Source organism: Nomia melanderi, chromosome 1 (assembly GCF_051020985.1).
Source record: "Nomia melanderi isolate GNS246 chromosome 1, iyNomMela1, whole genome shotgun sequence".
NCBI classification, from domain to species: Eukaryota; Metazoa; Arthropoda; class Insecta; order Hymenoptera; family Halictidae; genus Nomia; species Nomia melanderi.
Window position 1 is genome coordinate 36,736,549 of NC_134999.1, and position 20,805 is coordinate 36,757,353.

Sequence of the window (20,805 nt, forward strand, 5' to 3'; positions counted from 1 at the left end):
ATTAAGTGCCGCGACGGTCATAAATAACGTGGCCGGTGTAATAAATGAACACCGTGCGTTATATCGCTAAACCGGAAGAGATACGACCGTGACATTAATCACGTACGAATCGGTCACGATTGAAAAACCCGCAGCGTCGCTCGTCCGCGAATAAAAGAAAGCTACAGCGACGGCAGCTTCGCGCACTCCGCCGCTAGATGGGTACACAGACCTAACAGCTTTTCTCGCTTCTGCTCGGTCTATTCACCGCTTGTACACCGGGTGTTGATTTTAACTCGAGCACGGTGTACGAGTCGCTTGGAATGTGGTTACGCGTGGAAAAGAAAAATTGAGGAAATGTTTCGGCTTCTGGAGTTATTATACAATATATTCAGAAGACAGGGCTTTCTTATTAGACAGACGAAGGGACTAGTACATATTTTAACCCTTTGCACTCCAGAGGCGCCTCTCAGTCAAATGATTTGACACAGCAGAACTGTAAAGTTTGATGTTTAATATTAAACTTTGTATAATGCATCAATGTACGAAGTATTGAAAGAAAATAGTTCTCTACTTCAATGCATGTGAGATGTCTTAATTCAATCTAAGAAACTGTCATCTGTATCTCATTAGAGAATATTGAATATTTCGGGTAGAAAACTGCTGGAGTGGAAAGGGTTAATAACTAAGCAAAATATTTATTTCATTAACGCTTGAAATCTGAAAGTATCAACCGTATTGGCAATTCTTCAAATACTATTTAGTAAGTTTAAGTCAGTCTTCATTGATACAATTATGCGAGTAAACATTACAACACGTAGTTCTCTAGAAACAATAGAGTATATAATAAACATCCGTAAATCTAGTGTTCAAGCTATCTAGATTCTATTTATCAATTTCGTCTGACTTTCAATAATAGCTCAAGTAATTTAGGTGCTCGAATTAAAACAAACACCCCGTATATACCATCCGTAAATCTACACTCGTCTCAGCGTCGAACGCATTGGCCTGCCACGATGCCTTACTGACGAGTCCACTGATCCCGGACGAAACGCTCTCTGCCTCTCTCCCATTCTTTTCCCCTCCCTCCCTCCGTCCCTCCGTCGCACTACAGGCTGCTTCACTGCTTAACATCATCAATCAACCCTCCCTTCGCTAAGAAAGCGAACAATACTCCCTCTGCGTCGTTTATCGGCGGCGCACTCCTCCATCTGTGACGCAACGGTGAAATAATCCTTCGAGACTTTGAATAATCCTCAGCGACGGAGAACGATAACGTTCGATTATGAGCGGTTAGCAATTTATATGCAAAGTTCCGGCAAGTTTTTCGAGTCGTGAAACTAGCGGAGGAACCTTCGGGAGCTCGAAAATTGAATATCTCGATTGAATCCTCGCTTCTTGGCGCTCTCTCCTAGCTTCCCGGCGGAACTATCCGGCAAAGCAAGCCCTCCCCCGATTGGCTTAATTAACGAATAGAATGTGCTGACCCGTGGCTTTTGAGCGTTAATTGGCTCGAAGAGTCCGCCACGTTTAAGCTGCTCCTCCTTCCGTGTTTCTACTGTTCCGCGGGGTGAAAAACGGGCTCCCGTTGCACGCACGGCTGCCCGGCTCTACCCGGGAAACCGGCGGCCGTGCCTCGAAAGTTAAATGAAGCGGGCAGAACAAACTAACTACTTATTAATTTACAGGGTACTAACGAATGAGTCGCGGAGCCGAGTCTCCGCGGCGGGCGCGGCCGACGTCGCTGGGACACGAACCCGACAGCCGGATGCGCGTGTTCCTACCGCACCGGTAACGGAAGAACGACTGGCAACCGCGTCGCCGGAAGTCTCCGCTCTTCTGGGAAGGGAAATCAGCTCGCGAGGTGTCTGCCACGACGGTGTTTCGACTCCGCGGCTGCGAGTCTACTGGGATTCGGTTGAAGCCGGCAGTCTTGCCATTCGGATTAACATTAGAGTTACGAACCGGTCAAAATGATCCACTCCTGAATCCTTCGTTTCGCGATTATTAAAGAGATAAGGCTCTGAGGAATTGTTGAGGAAATTGGTTTAGCAGTACTTTAACTGAATTCTGAATCGATTAAAACCGAACTGCTCCGAGTGAATAAATTGTAAATATAGTGAAGTTTTTGATGGTTTAGAAGCAATTGTTACAAGTATAGGAAACCTACTAGATTCTAAGGGAATATTAGAAATGTAAACTGTAGGTTAACGGGAATTATTAAGAATGAACAATGATTACACTAGAACTACCGAGGATTATTGATATGTAATCCCTATAAAAATTCTAATAGATTATTTTCGGTTTCTTCAGACATTCATTGTAGTATTCGAGTCTATTTGTTTTCGAGATCATTTCGAATATTCAATGCTTTAAGACATCAATAATTGCGAAACAAAACTGTTAATAGGTGAGAAAAGATTTAATACATTTTCAATAGTAATAGTTTCTAAAACTAACGATAAGACAGCTACGACAAAGGAAAATGCAGAGAAGGAACTACTTCGAGAGACTAAATAAATAAGTTCTAGAAATGTGACGAACAGTTCGTGATTTATTCCCCGAGAAATTGAGGAACGCTGCCGGATGTTTCCCGTAGCAATACAGAGAATATAAAGGCGCGCAGTATTTTCCAAAGCGGGAGAAACGTTTCAGCAGTTCACGACTAATCTCGAAGGGAATAAACCGGTCTCGGCCCGGCCAGTCCTCGGGAGCAGCAGCTCCGGACTGGATACTTACACGAATCCTCGACAGAGTCGCCGCCCGGAAAAAAGGAGGAAAGGAGGCGAGGCGAGCTTAAGGTTTTAATTTATAGCCGAGGAGACCCGCCTTTAATCCGGCAAATCTGTAGAGTGCCGTGTTGCCCGTAAATAACCGGCACGGTAAGTATTAATTCCTATGAAAAACACACCGAAGACAAGAAATTAATACCGCGCTACTCCACTGTCCGCGGAATAAACCGCGCGGAAATAATCCCGCGCGGAACACGGACGCGTACACACAAGTGGAATCGCGCCGGCCACGAAAAGAATCCCTCATATTATCCAAACTTCGCGCATTCCTTTGAAAACTCCGGGAACATCGACCGGATAATAGAGAACAATGCCCCGAGTTGCGAAACTCATTCACGGTTCGTTAAAAAATTCACCGCTAAGACCGCCGACTGGTGATTTAAGGAGCTATGATTTTTAAACGGGACAGTATAACACGTTCCATGAAACTTTAACGTCGCTCGCGCGGAGTAGAAACGATCTGCGATTTTCCGCTGGAAAATATTAACCGCCCGGCTTTAACCTCTATTCTCTTCCAGCGAGTCTCTGCGAACCGCAGAATATTCCTCTAACTTCCAAGCAATAACAATAGAGAACTATCGAATAAAAATGTCCAACGATAACCAGACAACGACACTTAAGAATTCCGACGAATAATTGATCACCGTTCGATTGGCTCGAATTAAACACGGAACAACGCGAGAAAGCCGAAGATTCTCGAGGCAGTTCCGCTCAATTCGAAAAGCACTCGATTTACAACCGCGTCCAATAACTTTCAATCCGAACGATCACCCGCGACGATCCCGGTATCGCGGCGAGACCGCGTTCAATTAACTCCGGCCGCGCTCAAACATCGGGTTTCCATTAAGAAAAGATTTCGGTATCTCCGCGCGACTCGGCTCGTACAATGCCGCGTCATTAGAGCGCCGCGCGCAACAAAGGGATACGGATAACGGATACTATTAGTCCGTAGCGGCATTGATACTGCCTTTTCTTACGGGCCGGACCCGGTATCGCGTAACGTCCCGCGCGCTTGACAACAAAGCCGAGTATTTTCTGCTTCCTGTCGTTTACCAGACCCCCGTCGTTTCCGTTTCCCGGCCTCGCCCCGCGCGAAAGTGCATTAGGATACGGCCGATACCGGTGAGATGGTAATGAGAAAACTCGGCGCCGGGATCGAGCGTAAATTTTATTCGCTCCCGGCGCCGGTGTCTCCTTCGGGAACTGCTCCGGAGAACCGCGCCGGAAACGGGCCGGCCGTTTCGGCCCGTTCCGCGTGAAATTCCACTGCTTCCACGGGAAGCAGTTTTTCACGCGCCTTTACGATCGAGCGGCGAACCTCGACGAATCGCCGACGGTATCGCTGTTTACTACTCGCGCGCGCGTCGCTGCGCGGGCCGCAGTCGAGAAAAGGTGTTCGGGAATCGACACGCGAATCTCTTTGATATTTCAATGTTTGGGTCTTTTGTTTTGATTATGCTGGCGGATTTTGTGGGGAATTCGATTCGGAGTGAATTAACCTTCAACCCTTTGAGGACGAAGATTCTGAGAAATATATGAAACCTTCAGCAGCTTTGATTTTTCAATGTTTGGGTCTTTTGTTTTGCTTGTGCTGGCGGATTTTTTGGGGAATTTGATTCGGAGTGAATTAGCCTTTAACCCTTTGAGGACGAAAATTCTGAGAAATATATGAAACCTTCAGCAGCTTTGATTTTTCAATGTTTGGGTCTTTTGTTTTGCTTGTGCTGGAGGATTTTGTGGGGAATTTGAAGAGTGACCTTTAGCCCTTTGCGGACGAAGATTCTGAGAAATATACGGAATCTTCAGCAGTTGGAGTTAAATTATATATCGATTGCTTAAATAATAAAAAGGAAAGAAATTATACTCTCTTGCTGTTTCAGTAATTGAATCATTTGTTTGTGACTGACTCTTCCAAATATGGAAATTTGATCTCGAAATGTCGACGTTTTGCTGAGATCGGATGTTTATATTTGCAATACTAAGTCACGAACGAATGATTTAATTATTAAAACAGCAGATCAGTACGTAGTTTCCTTTTTCTAATTATCTAAGCAATCGATGTATAATTTAGTTTCATCTGCTGGTTCTCTATATTTCAAAGAATCTTCGTCCCAGAAGGGTTAATGGACTGGAGGTATTTTAAGTTGATTTATAGAAACTGGCGTAATATGGATGACAAGCGGAAAGAAATTCATAGAAGTTACGATATGTGTTAATTGTGAATATTACAATAACAGTGTTGAGCATAATAAAATGATTTTGAGGAATCTTGAGGCATTGGCAAGGTATTAGGTTTGAGAATTTTAAATGAAGCGTTGGAAGACGAAACCAGAGTTGCTAGATTAACAACGTACCTTGGAACTGTAAACAATTTTCTCGACAACAGTAATTAGATCGTTATGTTAATATAAGTTTCCCAAGCTTCGATTTTAGATAATCCTTCACAGATACGAAGGAGTAAACGAACTCAATGGAAGGGTTGAGAAGAAGCTTGTCCTCGAGGAAAGGCAATCTGTCACGGATACGAGGCGCGACTCGTTATAACGACGCGGTTAGTTTTCCTTATTAACGAGCGGCCTCCCTCGAATCGTTTCTGCATCGCGCAACCCCTTCGAACGGCCGGGATACCGGGTGGTAAGTTTCTAATTAAAATCGAAGACGCTCGAGCTTAATTATCTGCCCTCCTAAAACCGTCGTGAATCCGAGGTGAAGATGACCGGCCGAAGGGAGTGAAAAAAAAAGAGAAGGGAGGAAAAAGGCAAGGCGGCAGCGGGGAAAAGAATAAATTACGCCGGCATCAAACTTTCATAATTTACCCGAGCGATTCGAGAAGGTTATGGCCCCATTACGAGGGGAAATTACGGGGCCAGAACTCGGCTGCAACCCACTTCCGAATTTTTGCTAATAGCCTCCCCTCCCCGCGCCTCGCTCTGCGCCGACAATGTCTCGTCGGGTCTTCCTTTTGCGCGGTGAGGCCTCATTTTTAATAATGCCACCCCCTTAAATTATGCCTGTGCCCGGGCTGATAAAAGCTGGAAGGCATTTTCAGCATCGGCCGTCATCGACGCCTCGCATTCTTCGCGACCTTCCATTTTCTCTCATCCCCCTTGCTCGCGCGACGCTTCGTTTTTTTTTACCCTTCGAACTCTCTGTCGCGGCGCACACCCGCTCCCTGGATATCGAGTCGATTCCGGGGACTTAATACACCGCGATAGATCGACCGGGTTAACCAAGCTGACAAAAGTTTCGAGATCGTCGCTGTTCGATAATTGAGGCAAAAGCACCGATAGTTGACCGGTTAAGGAAGATTGCTTGAGTCGATTTTGTGGATCAAGGGTTCGTTCTTTTGTGTTATTGAAAGGGTGGTTCAATGTGTTTAATGTTTGGTATTGTATATAGTGTTGGGATTTGTTATATGAAACTATGAAGTATTAACCCCTTGCACTCGAAAGTTTTTCAATGGAAATATTCAAAATTTGAGGATAGTTTGAAACTGACTTAACGATAATTCATAGATAAATTAAGCAACGAGTTTTATTTCAATATTTCACGTAGCAGTGCAAAGTTCCATTTGAAATATTAAACATTCAACTTGATAGTTCTATTGTGTCGAATCAAGTGGTGACGGAAAGTCACCTCTCAAGTGCAAAGGGTTAACATCGAACGAGTGATCATAATATTCACGAAAATTACAAGAAACCGCATCATTTGAGTACCATCTTCATTCAACATTACCCAACTAGCGAGAAATATTATGAACAGCCAGAAACACCGTACCAGCGAGCATAATCTTCCAATTGCCTTTAAACACTGCTAAAACCGTTTCTTTATCTCGGCGTTTAGACACGGAACTTTACGCGAAGATAAAAGATTATATTGTGTTGTTCGCTCCCGATAAAAATAAAATAGAAACCGAGCCAGCTCGGAGAGCCGCGGCGGACGCGGGCAATAAAAGCCCGAAAGGAAATAATTTCGTTCGGGCAGTTTCCACGACTGAAAATGGCTCCCTTCGCTTTAAACGACAGCCCTTAAAAAGGTTTGATAGCTCGAAAAGTCCCGGTCCCAGATTGCTCGAGTTAACGAAGCGCATTGTCGTTAGCCAAGTGCTGAAAGAAGTTTCGCATTTAAAGTCAATCTTCCGGCTATTTGTTACAACGCCGGAAATACGCTCGCTTTTTACCCGGTTTTAATGAACTTTCCAACGGGTGGACAGCCGGCTCGCGCGGCGATTTTCTTCTTCCCCCCCCCCCCCCCCTCCCGCCGACGGGGGACAGGGGACGCGAAATTTTCCGGCGAGCACCTGTTGTGCGGAGCAATATTTTAACAGACAACTTTGACGTCGCTTTTACATCGTGTTTGTCGAGCACACTTAATCCCGCGTACCACTCCAATCTTCGTCAAAGCACTTCATTCGAATAATATCCTCGTAAACGGCTGCTCTAACAGTTGTCAAACATTCGCGGCAACAGCCCGACGGACGGGCGAACGCGAAAAGCTCCCGCGTACGAGTTTTTAATAACACGAAACTGGCGGCCGGGAAAATCGACGCGTCGCGTGCTCCAACATTTTTAAATTTATTTTTCACGCTGCCGGATTACCCCTCGTGAAATTGCCATCGTTTTTGAATCAGCGAATTTCCGGCTGCCGAGCGATGCAGAATCCTTCGAATATCAAAACTCGGGGCTCTTTTAGATTATAGAATACCAGTTTACCTGGCGTGTAATATCCGGTTCAGATATCTCTTGATCCACCTATAGAAACCATAGAAACTGATGTTTCAACTGTTTCGCTGATGTACAGCAACAGACTGTCAACCTCGCTTTGAAGCTAATGCGGTCAATTCTTGTCTGATTTTTGTCAATCTCAATGGAATAAATAATCCTTATCAATTATTGAAGGATTCACTCGTTTCTCCGTTTTCTATAGATTAGGAAGTACTTCTTACAACTTCTGAATATGTCGTATAATCATTTCAGAAGCCAACACATTCATTTTCTCGATTTTTACTATATATATTTAACACTAAAACTACCAGAGGGGTCAAATGACCTATGCCTGATGACTTTCTTTTGCAATTATCAGAAAGGTAACAAATGTTTCTCTGAGAAATTATAAAAGAAATTCATTCAGCACTGCGCAAATTGGATTGTAAATCAATTAAAGTCTGAACAGATGCACTCTTGGGGTTTCTATAGCGAAATTTTAAAAAGTCAATTCAAGTGCTCGGTAGTTTTAGCGTTCACCGCTTGGCTTCTCGGCGCAAATATCTTTCGCGGAGTACCCTATGCTCTTCTCGTGGAAAGAGTGTCTCAATATTTACGGCCACACGTGCGCCAATCGCCGCAGCAATTTGTTGCACGTCAGATTTCAATGAAGCCACCGAGTTTCCTTATCTTTATGATCCAATCTCTGCCCGTGGACCGACTTCGTGCGTAACTTCGTGTTTCACCGGTCCGTTCGTTCACTCGTTCGTCTCGCGTCCCCTGGTTGGTGACCGCAGGAGCCACGTCGCATTCAGAGGGTCCACGAGCGGGTGCAAACGGCAATAAAGCCAATTCGGCTGCCGACGGATGTGGAATTCAGCTGATCGTCTGTAGCCCGTGTGTCACTCCGGCGATTCTTGTTGCGCGCCGCTCGTGAGGATTACTTCTATTCCTCGTTCTTCCGTCTGCTGTCGTAAACAGGTCTAATTATATCAGACAGTTTCGTTAAAATGTCCTGCGATGAAATTCGTGGCATTCTGCATTATTATTCTATACAGAAATATTTCGACATTCTCATTTTACAATGTTCGTGCTTCAAATAAATTAATATGCAGTCTAGTTTCAGAATTGCTTCTGCATCTCTTTCTAATTTGGAATATTAATGTCGACTGAATGATTAAGAAAAATCTTTTAGAATATTGTTGTATCAAAGCAGATGTTAATACGTCGATCTTCGATCTCTTGAATTCGATCTGATTGTATTAGAAAATTTCATTAAAATATCCTGCGATGAAATTCTGCATTATTGTTCTGTCCAGAAATATTTCAGCATTCTCACTTTACAATGCGCGTGCTTCAAATAAATTAATATGCAATCTAGTTTCAGAATTGCTTCTGCATCCCTTTCTAATGTGGAATATTAATGTCGACTGAATGGTCAAGAACACTTTTGTAGAATATTGTATCAAGGCAGATGTTAATACGTCTTCGATCTCTTGAATTCGATACGTCTCGAATTCGACGTACATCGTCCCCGATAAAAATCGCCGCTCAGCGATTTCGTAGCTCGAATCGAAGTTCGATATTAATTAATTCAATGGATTTCGTTAGATTCCATTATCAAGGCAGTCCTCGTGAAAGTACGTACAGGTTAGGATTTATGCAATGCCTATTGACAATAATATCGCGACTCCTAGAGCATTTATCGACGTCAATGGAGAGATATCTGATATCGATATTCGATGTTAATAGCTCTCGGTATAATCCTGCCGGCGCGGCGGTACGTCAATGTATCTGTACGGTAGAACGTTTCAAGCATTCCGTGATCGCCGTGATGCAATCGGAACGATAATTAATATCGCGTATCTTTTTATGCTTCGCCGATAATCGCCTGCAAGATGCACGATAAGAAACATTATCACTTAACGGTCGAATAATCCAGTAACTATATACAAGGCAACGTTTCCTTTCATTTTTAAATCCTTTCAACTTCCCCACTGAGAACCAAATTAACCACACTTCGTCTAAACCACTTCCACTAACCAACAAACACTAGGCCAAAAATAACCCGAAACAATCAAGACAAAAGTATACACAACTTCACGCATCAATTTAACACTAAAACTACCGAGCAGTTGAACAAACCCTTTAAAATTCTTCTATACAAACTTGAAGAGCGCATCTATCGACTTACAACCCAATTCGCCTATTACAAAATCAATTTCTTCAACTTCCCCAAGAAACCTCTGTTACCTTTCAATAATTACAATCCGTCGAAATCAAGAATGACTCATTCCGACCTGTCCAGTGCTCTCAGCGTCAACGCATCAAAGAACAATCCCAGTACCCTTTACACACTCCCGAAAAGGGACACTCCAATCCCGGCCGGTAATAATCGAAAGGAGACCCCTGCAGGAGCTGATAAAGCTGCAGCTTTCTCGCAGAATCAAACAGCCCGGTGACCCCGTGTCCGTTTCACCCTCTCCCGGGCGTAAATACAGATAAAGCTAATTGAGAGCAATCGTTCCGGGGACAGGCCCGTGCTTCTTTAATCCCCCGGATAGAGGATAAAAGCCTTCTTCTCGATTGCGCCTCGTCATCCCCTGTCGTTCCACTGTTATTGTTTGCTTCGGTCGGCCGTTTCTTTGTCCGTCCGCCGTATTAGACGCGAGCGGGACGCGGAGGCATCGCCGTCGACGGTGGCCGCGATTCGTTGGCCCGCGAGCTCCGCAAATATAAGGTATTGGAAATCAACGGCGCTCGAGTGGGTGTGGCTCGGCCCCCGGTAATGGACACACAGCCCGGCATCTCGGTCGCCTGTGCAAACGCCGGGACAGAGGTTCGTAATCGAAAGACGGCCACGGCCAGAAATCCACCAGGAACCGGCCCCGTTCACAAACACTTGTCCCGAGACGGGGATTAGGACGGCAGAGCGTCCTCCCTGCTGCTGCTGTCCACCGACTGGCTCGCTGACGATTGCATTTCTCCGTTTTTCCGCCGAGAAATTGTTTCAATTCGCCCCCGGGCGACCGGCGACGCGTCGATTACGAGATTAAATCGGACTTACCCTCCTACGCGACCGGCTTATTCGCCGGGGGAAACAATTTTCTAAATTCGCCGGCGATTAATCCGCGGTCCGTGCCCTCTGCAGTCGTGCTGGATACCTTTAACCCCTTGACGTACTATTTATTTTCGCTACTGAGCTCGCGTAACATTTTACTATCGGCAATTTAGAAGTAGCGAAGTTTTCCGTTCTACTTCGAGCGGAGATTTCATTCGAAGATGATACATTGATTATAGCGAAATAGTTTTGTGCTTTGATCCGTGGATAATGAACAACATTGATTGTGAAATTAGTCTAGAAATCTTCATCAAGGGGTTAATTGATTGTATGTATCCATTGTTTTGTCAAGATAGTGGCGAGTACGATATTTTTCTACTTGTTTCTCGTAGAATTCAATGATATTCCCATGTGCTATGGGACGGTGTATTTTCAAGTTGAGGATCAACCCTTTGAGGACGAGGATTTTCCGAATCGAGAACTTATAGTGGAGGAAGCTAGTGATAGATGGAAGTCTTGAATTCTAGAAAGGGAATTACTTAGTCTTTGTTTATTTGAATAATCCAATTATCAGTTTGCGAGTCTATATTGTAGACGTGAGACTTGTCGATAGTTCGATCATCCTCGAAGGGTTGCCTTCGAAATCGATTGAAAATATTCCCGATGGTATTTCAGTGATATTCCAGTTTCAATTACCCAGTAACGATCACCGTGTTAATAGACTTTTGCGTAGACCGAGGAAATGCGAAGCGGAATAATGTTTACTCTGAATTGATTCCGCGAGCGCGATACTCTCCCGGTGGAACGAGGCTAAAGCAGTGTTTTGTAACGCGAAAGTACGGTTGCAAGGCGATCGATCATTAATCTCTGATTAATGACTCGAGGTAGGTGTAACGGGTAATTAGGAGAGCGAAACGATCCGCTGTCCTTTTTGCCGCGCTCCGAGGGACTGTGACAAAGCAGCCTGTCCAGAGATAGCATCAGCTGGAAACTGAAAGCCGCAAGCACTCGTTCCTTACCTCGTCCATTCACTCTCCGTCGAGCTGACTTGCATTTTCTTTGTTCATTAGCGGCAACCTCCGGCACACGGGTTGCAGGTGGTCCGTGGAAACCAAATAAAAAGAAGAGCGAGAGAGGGGGAAAAAGGGGGGACGGAAAGGAGGAGCAACGACGGAAGAGGAGTCTTCTCGGTTGGATTGCAGACTCGGTCGAGCATATTCGTGGCTTTTCCACGAGACTCCGTCCCTTCCTTTTACCCTCTTTCCTTTAATTACTCGCCGCGAGCCACGCTAAGTGAAAATATCCGGTGGGATCGGGCAAGGGAAAAAAGCGTTCGAGATTCCTGGCCTCGCGCGCGCGGCACCGCCGGAAGAGATCGTTCGCGGCCGGCGTAAGCGTTTAATTGCTTCGACGCGGGGACGAAAATCAACGGTGATATAACGCCGATGAATCTTTGGCTTATTGACGAGCAGACTGCTCGCGAGACTGTTCCGAGACAAAGGGAGCCGCCGTCAGCTGCGCGTCTCGCTGCTCCGCGCCGTTCCCCGTCGAGACCCGCTTTGTGCGACAGACAGCGCGCGACTAATTGTTCGTCGAACTTTAATGAACGTAACCATCGCGCTAATAAGATATCTCTCGCGAGCGTTGCGTCTCCGAAACGCGGAGCATATTGTGTTCCAACCTCTCCTACTCGTATAGCTCCCCGTCCTTATCTGTCTATCCGCTTCTACATCTATTCATCCATTGGCTTGATCCGTTCATTTCTATGCGCCTATTTATTCATTTATTGTCTACGCGTTCGCCTGGTGATTCACCTACTTCCCTCTGATTCTTCATCTGTCTACTTCGATTCCAATTTATCTCTCCGCTCCTCTATTTGTCTCTCGACTTATCTATCAATCGACTTATTTCTCTCTACGTTTATTCATCTTCCCATCGAGCCATTTATTTCCCAGCCGTCCATCAAGTTCTCGCTCCACCTGTAAATCAACTATCTCGATCTATCCACCTATCAATCCACTTCTTTCGCTCCCCGACGAACTTCATCGGTCGTCACACCAATATTTGCCGCACCTCTGTAATTAGTTGCCGGTAATTAGGCACGCTCCGACGGAGCTCCGCCCCGTTGGGCAAACATTCGGAGTAGACGCCAGGTTCCCTTGAATTCGAATCGGCGGGCCGGATCACGGGGACGACGACGCCCGGCGGAAAAAGCATCGCGGAAACGTTCGAGCGTGTCATCCGTTCCGTCGAGCCCCGACACGTGACGAGCAATCGGCGAAACGAGCGCGAAGAAAACGAGACGCGACGCGACGCGGGAGGGTGGCACTCGAGACCGGAACAGCTGACACAAAACAACCGGTCGTTGCGCTTCAACCCAATTAGCCGCGCCCTCGTCTACGCCAATTTACCATTTCCGGGGAACTAGCGGGACCCGTCTGTCCTTCATTAAACTACGATTCACCTGGCTGAATATGCATCCCGTCTAATTCCTCGGATGTTCAGCCCCCATTCGGCACTCTTGACAAGGGGATTCAGTCTTGCACGCCGATCTTGCCTCTCGTTATCGCCGCGGGGGTCTCGCGCGGAATGGACTCTTTTCTCGGACGTTTCCTGGATCACCGGCCCATCTACCTGCCATTATATTTATATTACGTATCGCGTCGTGTCTCTATTGATACTCGGCTGCGCCCCTTCAACGTGACAAGCGCCCGGAAGATTCTATTTGTGGGCACCATTAGCTACAATGTACCGAACCTCTCGCTCTCTATTACCGTGTCAATACCACGGTGGCAAACCGGCGATGTATGCTACTTGGCTAACAGAGTTTCTTTGGCATCTATAACTTGCACGGTTTACAACCGAAACTTTATAGACTAAATGTATAGCTTCATTTATTATGAATTCGTGAGTATAGGTAGGACGAAGCAGCTAACTTCTGACGGTATCGGTAATTAACGAGTTAACCGTGTTTGATGAGTATACGCGTCATTAAACTCTTAATGGTAACTTTTTCAACGATGGATTATTTATTTCTTGAGACAAATATATAATTCTTCTCCATTTCGCTTTAGTTTTTCGTTGGGATGTATTTTAAGTGCATTTGGCCTGCATTTAACGAGTATACACTTCATTATTTGATTCTATTGCGCGCAGAATGAGAGATTTCAATCTAAATTCCACTTTAACTGGTTAAGGGAAGAGTTCTTGAAGAAGAAGAGGAAAGAAACGACGCAAAAACAGAAGAGAAAGCAAAAGTAGATGCAAAACCAGAGGAAGGAAAAGAACAGGCAAAAGAAAAACCAGAAAACAAGAAAATAAGTAGAACAAGCCTTTAAGTACATATCTTTATTCCTAGCTCTCGATTACTCAAGATCCACCTTTCCATTATCTATAACATAGTAACACCATAATATCTTCAACGATTTTATTTTACCCGTCAGCTATTTATCTCACACAACATCCGCCCAGATCAAGCACACCTCGGACCCAGTTGAAACCCATCCTCCTTATTATATTCATATTACACATCACGCGTCCCCATCGTGGCCGGACGTTGTCCGTTCCACGTGGCAGACGTCTGGAAGATTCCAGCATCCGGTAGGCCCCGGAGACACGTGTATCGCACACCACCGCAGGAACACGTGTACCCGTTCCTAGCGGTAACCGAGCGTCGCGTAGGTACCCGCGGCCCGGGCCTGTCGCCCGGCGTGCACGCGTGCGCGCGGACTCGTCTTCCTGTGTACGTATCAACCGGCGCGCCCAATAAATCCACGGTTTAATTAAACTAAGTTTAAACGGATCCTCCTCGACCCCGCGCGCCGCCGCGCTGCCATGGACCGGTTATATGTATTACGTTCCTGTTCCGCCGCTAAATCAATTATCGGAGTTACCGGGCGAACGCCGCGCGCGCCAAGCCGCGCCGACTCGAATATTGCCGCCGTTCCACGGTTTTTGTCCGCGGACACGATCCGGATACACGAATTTTTTTTCCATTCTCCGAACGACGCGCCGATCGATCCGGCAAATTTTGTCGTTCGTCGGAACGCTTCTGTTCATCGTCGTTCTACGCCGGCTTTTGTTGCCTTTGAACTTTGTATTGGACTTTCTAACGTTGCCGATTGCGATCGATCGGGCTTTGTTCTGGACTGACATGGTTTTCAGAGGTACGACGATTAGGATGTGGACTTTCATTCGTTTGTTTAGGTTTTATGAGGGTATTGAATGTGAAGTTGAGAGAAGGGTGTTGATGAAGGTTTAACGCTAGAACTGCCGAGCATTTAAAACGATTAATATGCAATTCCTATGAAAATTGTAACAATAGATTATTTTCAGTTTCTTTGGATATTCATTATAGTACTGAAATGAAACTATTTATTTTGAAGATCATTTCGAATATTCAATGCTTCGAAGATATCAATAATTGCTAAACAAAAAATTCGAAACCAGTCAGTTTGACTGGTACGGTAGTTCTAGTGTTAAGGATGGAGGGTTAATTTTACTCGTTGCAATACTTGATTGGTAATGTGCTGGCGTGATGAAGTATTTAGAGGGAGTTATATAAATGCGAGTTATTCGATTCTTCTACGGAATATTAAATACGTATCGTTCCTGTTAGCGAATTATTAACGATGAAACAGCTTTGTGCACTCGCGAAGGAGACTGTGAAACGGGTTAATGAGGCGCGGGAAGTAGTTGCTTGTATAAAAGTACATCGGGAATGTAAAAGGTGTGCCGTCATTTACACTGCAGCCGCAAATGTATCGTTCTGGGATTTTAATTTCCATAATATCGAAAATTCATGGATATCAATGGAATTACATGTTCCCTGTTTGAAAAGAAATTTCTGGGTTGACACAAAACAATCCTATCTACTTCAGATCGAAATCCCGCGGCGTTTCAAAATTTCGACATGCTCCTCGACGAAGGAATCTGAAATACCTTTGTACGAATGGTACTGTAGGCGAAGATTCCGCCATTGTGGGAACGACAGGTTTAATTGACGTCGGGTGAGATCAAAGGATTAATTAGACGTGCGGCAGAAACTGAATGGGACAATTGAATGGTAATACTCGCCGCGTGTATGTAGAATTCGATTCGCCGATGTCCAGGGGACACGCTTAAGCCTAAGCCGTTTCAAACTATTTCCGGCGGGTACACGCGATGGGAAGGCCTCGATTAAACAGATCGCCACGGGCACAATCAGTCTCGGTGATGCACGTGCCGCTGCACACGGGATGCGACTGCTCGCCTATTTTTCTTCGGTCGTGCACAGGGCCGGGCGTGGGTGGGTAGGCCGAAGGAACGGTGATCTAGTGCAGCGCAACAGTTTCCAGCGGAATTTTAAAAAGGCCATACGTCAGCGCATCAAACCTCCTGCATTATTCAGGCTAATGCATTCCCCTAATAACAGACGAATGGATTCTTCTGCGCCATTCGCGGCGTTGCGAACACTTCGCGCGCCCGATGCCTAGCGAGGAGATAAAACGAAGCAACGGGGAACGAGGAATCCTGAAAATTGCATCGCGGTCCCATTCCCATCCGAATCCCTTGGAAATCCTTCCCTGTGACTGACGCGCGATCTGTTGTAACGTTCAAATTGGATAATTACTTTCCCAATGTATTCTTGAATGCAGCTTTAGAGCAAAGGAAGCTGAGATATAAAAGATTGAAGACGTAACATTGTTCAGCATTGAACTAAAGAATGTGAACAGAAAATCCAATACTCACGAGTCATCTAATTACCAGAACATTGCACGAAGAAAACTATCACCGACGATGGTAACAAATATGAAGCCAATCCCAAGTTAAACGAAACCGTAGTAATTTCATTCTCCTAATGCACTCCAATTACAGAAGTCTTATCTAATCCTCGCAATCCGCTTCTCGCAATCCCGCCGACCCTCCGACCGGCGAGTCCTCGCCGACATTCTTCCAAACATTTCAATCGCGGGGCACTCAGATGAACCGGAATCCCCGAGAATCCTCCCGCAGTTCCCAGCGACGCGTGCACAGTTCCGCGATCGCGCGACTCGCGCCGAAAAAGAGTAACGTCCGCGTCGAAGAGTTAAAAGCCGAGGAACCCTCGAGGGAGCAGGCCCCGGGCAGCGCGCGTTAACGGAGCGACGCGTCTCCTCGCGAGAGACGTCTGAAAAATAAACAGGGCACACTCGCGCTGATTAAATTCTACACCATCAGCGATCGCGGCTTCAATCGCGCCTCGGGTGGCTCGGCCCGAGTCGCGGCCGCTCGATTGAAACATATATCAAAGAGAAAGGCAGTTAATGTCAACCGGCTTCTCGCTGACAGATACTCAATGGACAAACAATTCCGAAACGGTGAAAATCGAGCCAATCCATTTCCGGGGGCCGGGTGTACGCCCAACATTTATCCTTTGATCTTTGTCAGCTGTCCGCGCTGGCGGCCGCTCGTGTTTCCGTGAGTCCACATATTCGCCGGCGCGTTTGTGCGCGATGCGCCGCGTGTTCCTTCGTCCCGCGCCTATGTACTCGGCCCGGCGAGGGTTAGCTGTAGTCTGGGTACCCTGTGTAACCGCGCGCCGTATGCTTGATCGGTTCATTTGACGGCGGTCGGGGGTGCAGTCACCCTGGAGCGAACCCTGGCTATCCAGGGGCGCGCTGGCTCCTTCGTCCCGGCAATTAAAGGCAGCTCTCTCAGAAGACACACGGGTCGACGGTATCCGCGCACCGACGGGTCACACCAGCGCGACGGATCCTAGCCAACCCGAGGGTGAAACGACAGGGATCGCAGGACAGATTTAAGGACAGACCTTCTTGCTGTTGCTCGGCCACTGACGCGTTAAAGTAGGCTACACGGACACGTGACACCGTTCCGGATCGTGTCTCGCGAGACTGTCCATCGATTCGACGCTCTGGCGGGACTACTCGATCCCCGGCGCTGATATCGATCCCACGGGTTGCTAAGTTTCATTGTTAGAAGCTGCATGGAGCTTCTTTAGATCACTTGCTGGGATTAAGGAGATCCGACTCTGAGTATTTATGATTCCGCCAGGTGCTGCGGGAAAGGGGTCGGAGAGTTTGATGATAGTCGGGCGTGTCGGGGTGGACTCTGATTTCGAAAGTTTCGGGTATGTGGTTTTTATAGGAATGAAGTTCTTTTTACGAGGCATTAGTCTGTCGGATAATTCTCGAAGTTGGTGACATATTCGAGGGGAGCAAGCGGTTTTATGCGCCTCGCGTCTGTTTCGGTTTGCCTATGATCGTCTCGTAAGTTTCCTAATGATATTTCTTGTTTTTAATGCCTGTTCCGCGACTTAGCCACCCTTTGTTTCTACATTAGCCCGTGCACGGCAGTAAAGGGGATTATTACCACATGAAACTTTCGTTTTAAAGCTCCCGCAAGCGGCCGCGATGGAGCAGCGAATAATAAATCGCAGATTTCTCCTGTATCGCGGGTCTTTCGATTTTTCGATAAAAATACTCGATACACGCGGAATCCTTCTAGATAATTTCGCGCCGCCGACGGAAGCGAAAGATTGATATCCAATAATCCGCGGAGGAGAAGTTAATTAATTACTTTCAAAAATAATTAATGCATAACCGGACGCACCGTCCATTTTCATATTATTATGTATGGACGCGTTAATCATCCGCGCGTCAGGCACCCCGACGAATTCATGCGACTTTAAACGGCACTTTTAATAGCCGAGAAATAATTAATGGCCGATAGGGTGAAGCAGATTTGCATAAACCGTGCCGGCGACCGTACACGCGATCGCCGTGACGATCGACGGAATCTTCTGGAAAATCCGTTTCGTTCCCGCCGCGGAGAAACGACGGCGCCGATTATTTTCGTCGAGACAGTGAAATTTATCGAAACGTGAACAATCCCCCGATCATCCATGGCCGAGTCGCGTCATCAATTTATCGGACGAACGGACCCGACCGACCGTTCTCCGCTATAAGCCGCTTCCACGGAGTGGCTGGCCGTTCCGTGAATGAAAAATTAATTACTCTCAACTCGATACTCTGTCCACCTGTTCTCTTCATATCCGGTAATTCGCGTTCCATTAATATTTCCGGCGTACCCACGGATCCCGTGGAACCGTCCCGCGGACGCGGGCTCGAGGAGGGAGCGCGCGTCGTCCCCGACAATATGGCGGAACGCGGCGGTAAGTAAACATTACGCGCGGCAGCCGGCCGACCGATCCCCCGGCGGCGCCGCCGAAAACTAGCCATTATGCATATTGATACGGTTTATGCGTATGCTAATGCCGATCCGCGCATAACTATGCGATTATTTCGCCGGCCGCGCCGCTTTTAACGCGACGCATCGCCGGTAACCGGCGAATATCATTCCGCGCGTTGCGGGAATCATTTATTCCGCGCCTCGTTAATGCGGTCCGGTCCCGGACAAATACTTTTCGCCGGGAACGGAATTACCCGGGGATAATCCGGCGATACACAATTCCGGAAGAATAATAATAAGCCCGTGGCCCGTTCGATCGAGAGATTATTCATACCGTGGCTGGTTTACTATGATTTCGCGGGTGTTTTGATTCCCCTCGACAATGGCATTAACGATATTAGGCTCGATTGAAAATTGCCCAACGGGAGCTCGATTGGCTCTGCGTTCGCCAGCGAATGGGGCGGCTTTGGGGACCACGCAAGATCAGAATGGTGTGTTTAATTATGTATGTTTAATGTGGTATATGCTGTTTTATTGATAGTGGAGCTAATCCTGCGAACCGATAGGATTTTTACATGCATACACCTATCTCCGTCGGTTTATGTACCTGTTGTATGTAACTTATCTCTGAATGATTCATTTTGAATGCTACGTAACGTCGGTTAACGATTCGCCGTTTTGGTGCTTGATTAATAGTAGATGATTGAACAATGCAATATGTATGGTACTTTAGCAATGTTCGTTACTACTTAACATTCATTCGTACAATCGACGTACGATAAGCTATTCAATTCTCTACTCTGAAAATCCCGAAATATTCACTCGCATCGATCGAAGGATACTCTTCGAGGAATAAAGAAACTCGTGAATATTCACTCACCACTCTATCCCCAGGATGTTTCACGTAGCAGCTCAATTCCGCCGTTTGTCCGATGATGGCGGTGACATTCCGTGGAGAGATATCGTCGAATGATGTCTTGTTCAAAGGACTGGTCGCCTTGCTTCCCAATACCACGCTCGACAGACTGGAACCGCCTGGAAAAATTCAGGGAATCTTCATTAACAAGAGCACAATAGGTTTCACTCTAATACGAACTTCCCGATCATTATTCCGTTGAATCAGCCCCTCGATCCTGCTCGCAACGCGATGATAATCAACCCGTTACCAGAACAAGATCGAATCAAAGTGTCGGCTCACTGTGACGGCGCATTGTGCTTGCCGGGGGTCTAATAAATTGCAAAATTCCGCGATGAAAAGGTAAACGACAAAAGGTTGCGAGGGAAAGTCTATTGTTGACGGGGAAATCCGTTCTCCTTTAACAAGGAATTACAGGAACAGAACGGCGGGGTTCCCTCGAAGTCACTGCGAGTTGGATGAATATGGAAACTCTTCGGGCTTTACGTTCAAACGAGGTTAGGCGCCCGCCAGCTCGCTCGCTCGCTCGCTCGGCAACATCAAAAGTTCCGGCTCGAGTGGACTGGAAGTTGCCGGTTCCGGGCGCGCGCCGTAGACACAGGTAATTCTAATAAGTACTTGATTAAGGGAGAACTTCCCCGCGCAATAGTAATGCGTCGCCGCCATTATGCATGGTCGTCGCGGCACAATCACGGTTAACGTTCGTGGAATACCGTGTTAGTCGGGCCCCGGGAACACCCGCCCCCTCCTTTGATCCACCCGTTAATGCAAATAGTTGGCGAACTAATAATTCGGGGAACGCGCCGCTCCTCCGCGCGCTGTTCCAACCGTTGTTTTCTACCCCTTGAACACCCATTGACCTTCACTCCCGAAAACCGTGGGCCGGGGCACGCCCCGCCGGGGGAAAATCGGCGATTTTCCGTCGCGCGACGAATTCCCCGGCGAAAGTTCGCGGTTTCAAGCTGCAGATTCGTCGGGCTGGTTCATCGGAACGGTGAATCGACGAAGTTTCGATGGAACTTCCTCTCCTTTTGTAGGCGAGACTTGAAATATGATTTATTGGTCTGTGCGCCTCGGAGAGCGGTTGAGACTTCAAACGGTCGTTTGGGAATTTTCGGCTTTGTGGAACTCTCGTTAGATTTTTGGGTTGCAGGTTAGGTAAATGAACCGTTTAGAAACGTCACA

General features: G+C 46.7%; 1 protein-coding gene across 4 annotated transcripts in view; it reads right to left on the reverse strand.

Moving 5' to 3' along the window:
* LOC116423879 (defective proboscis extension response 7) overlaps positions 1–20,805 on the reverse strand; it is a 233,502-nt gene that overhangs the window by 116,849 nt on the left and 95,848 nt on the right. For all 4 annotated transcript variants that reach the window (XM_076367717.1, XM_076367711.1, XM_076367707.1 and 1 more), the window contains one exon: positions 19,585–19,739. In XM_076367717.1, the coding sequence (XP_076223832.1) occupies positions 19,585–19,739 (155 nt within the window). The remainder of the gene's footprint in view (positions 1–19,584; positions 19,740–20,805) is intronic.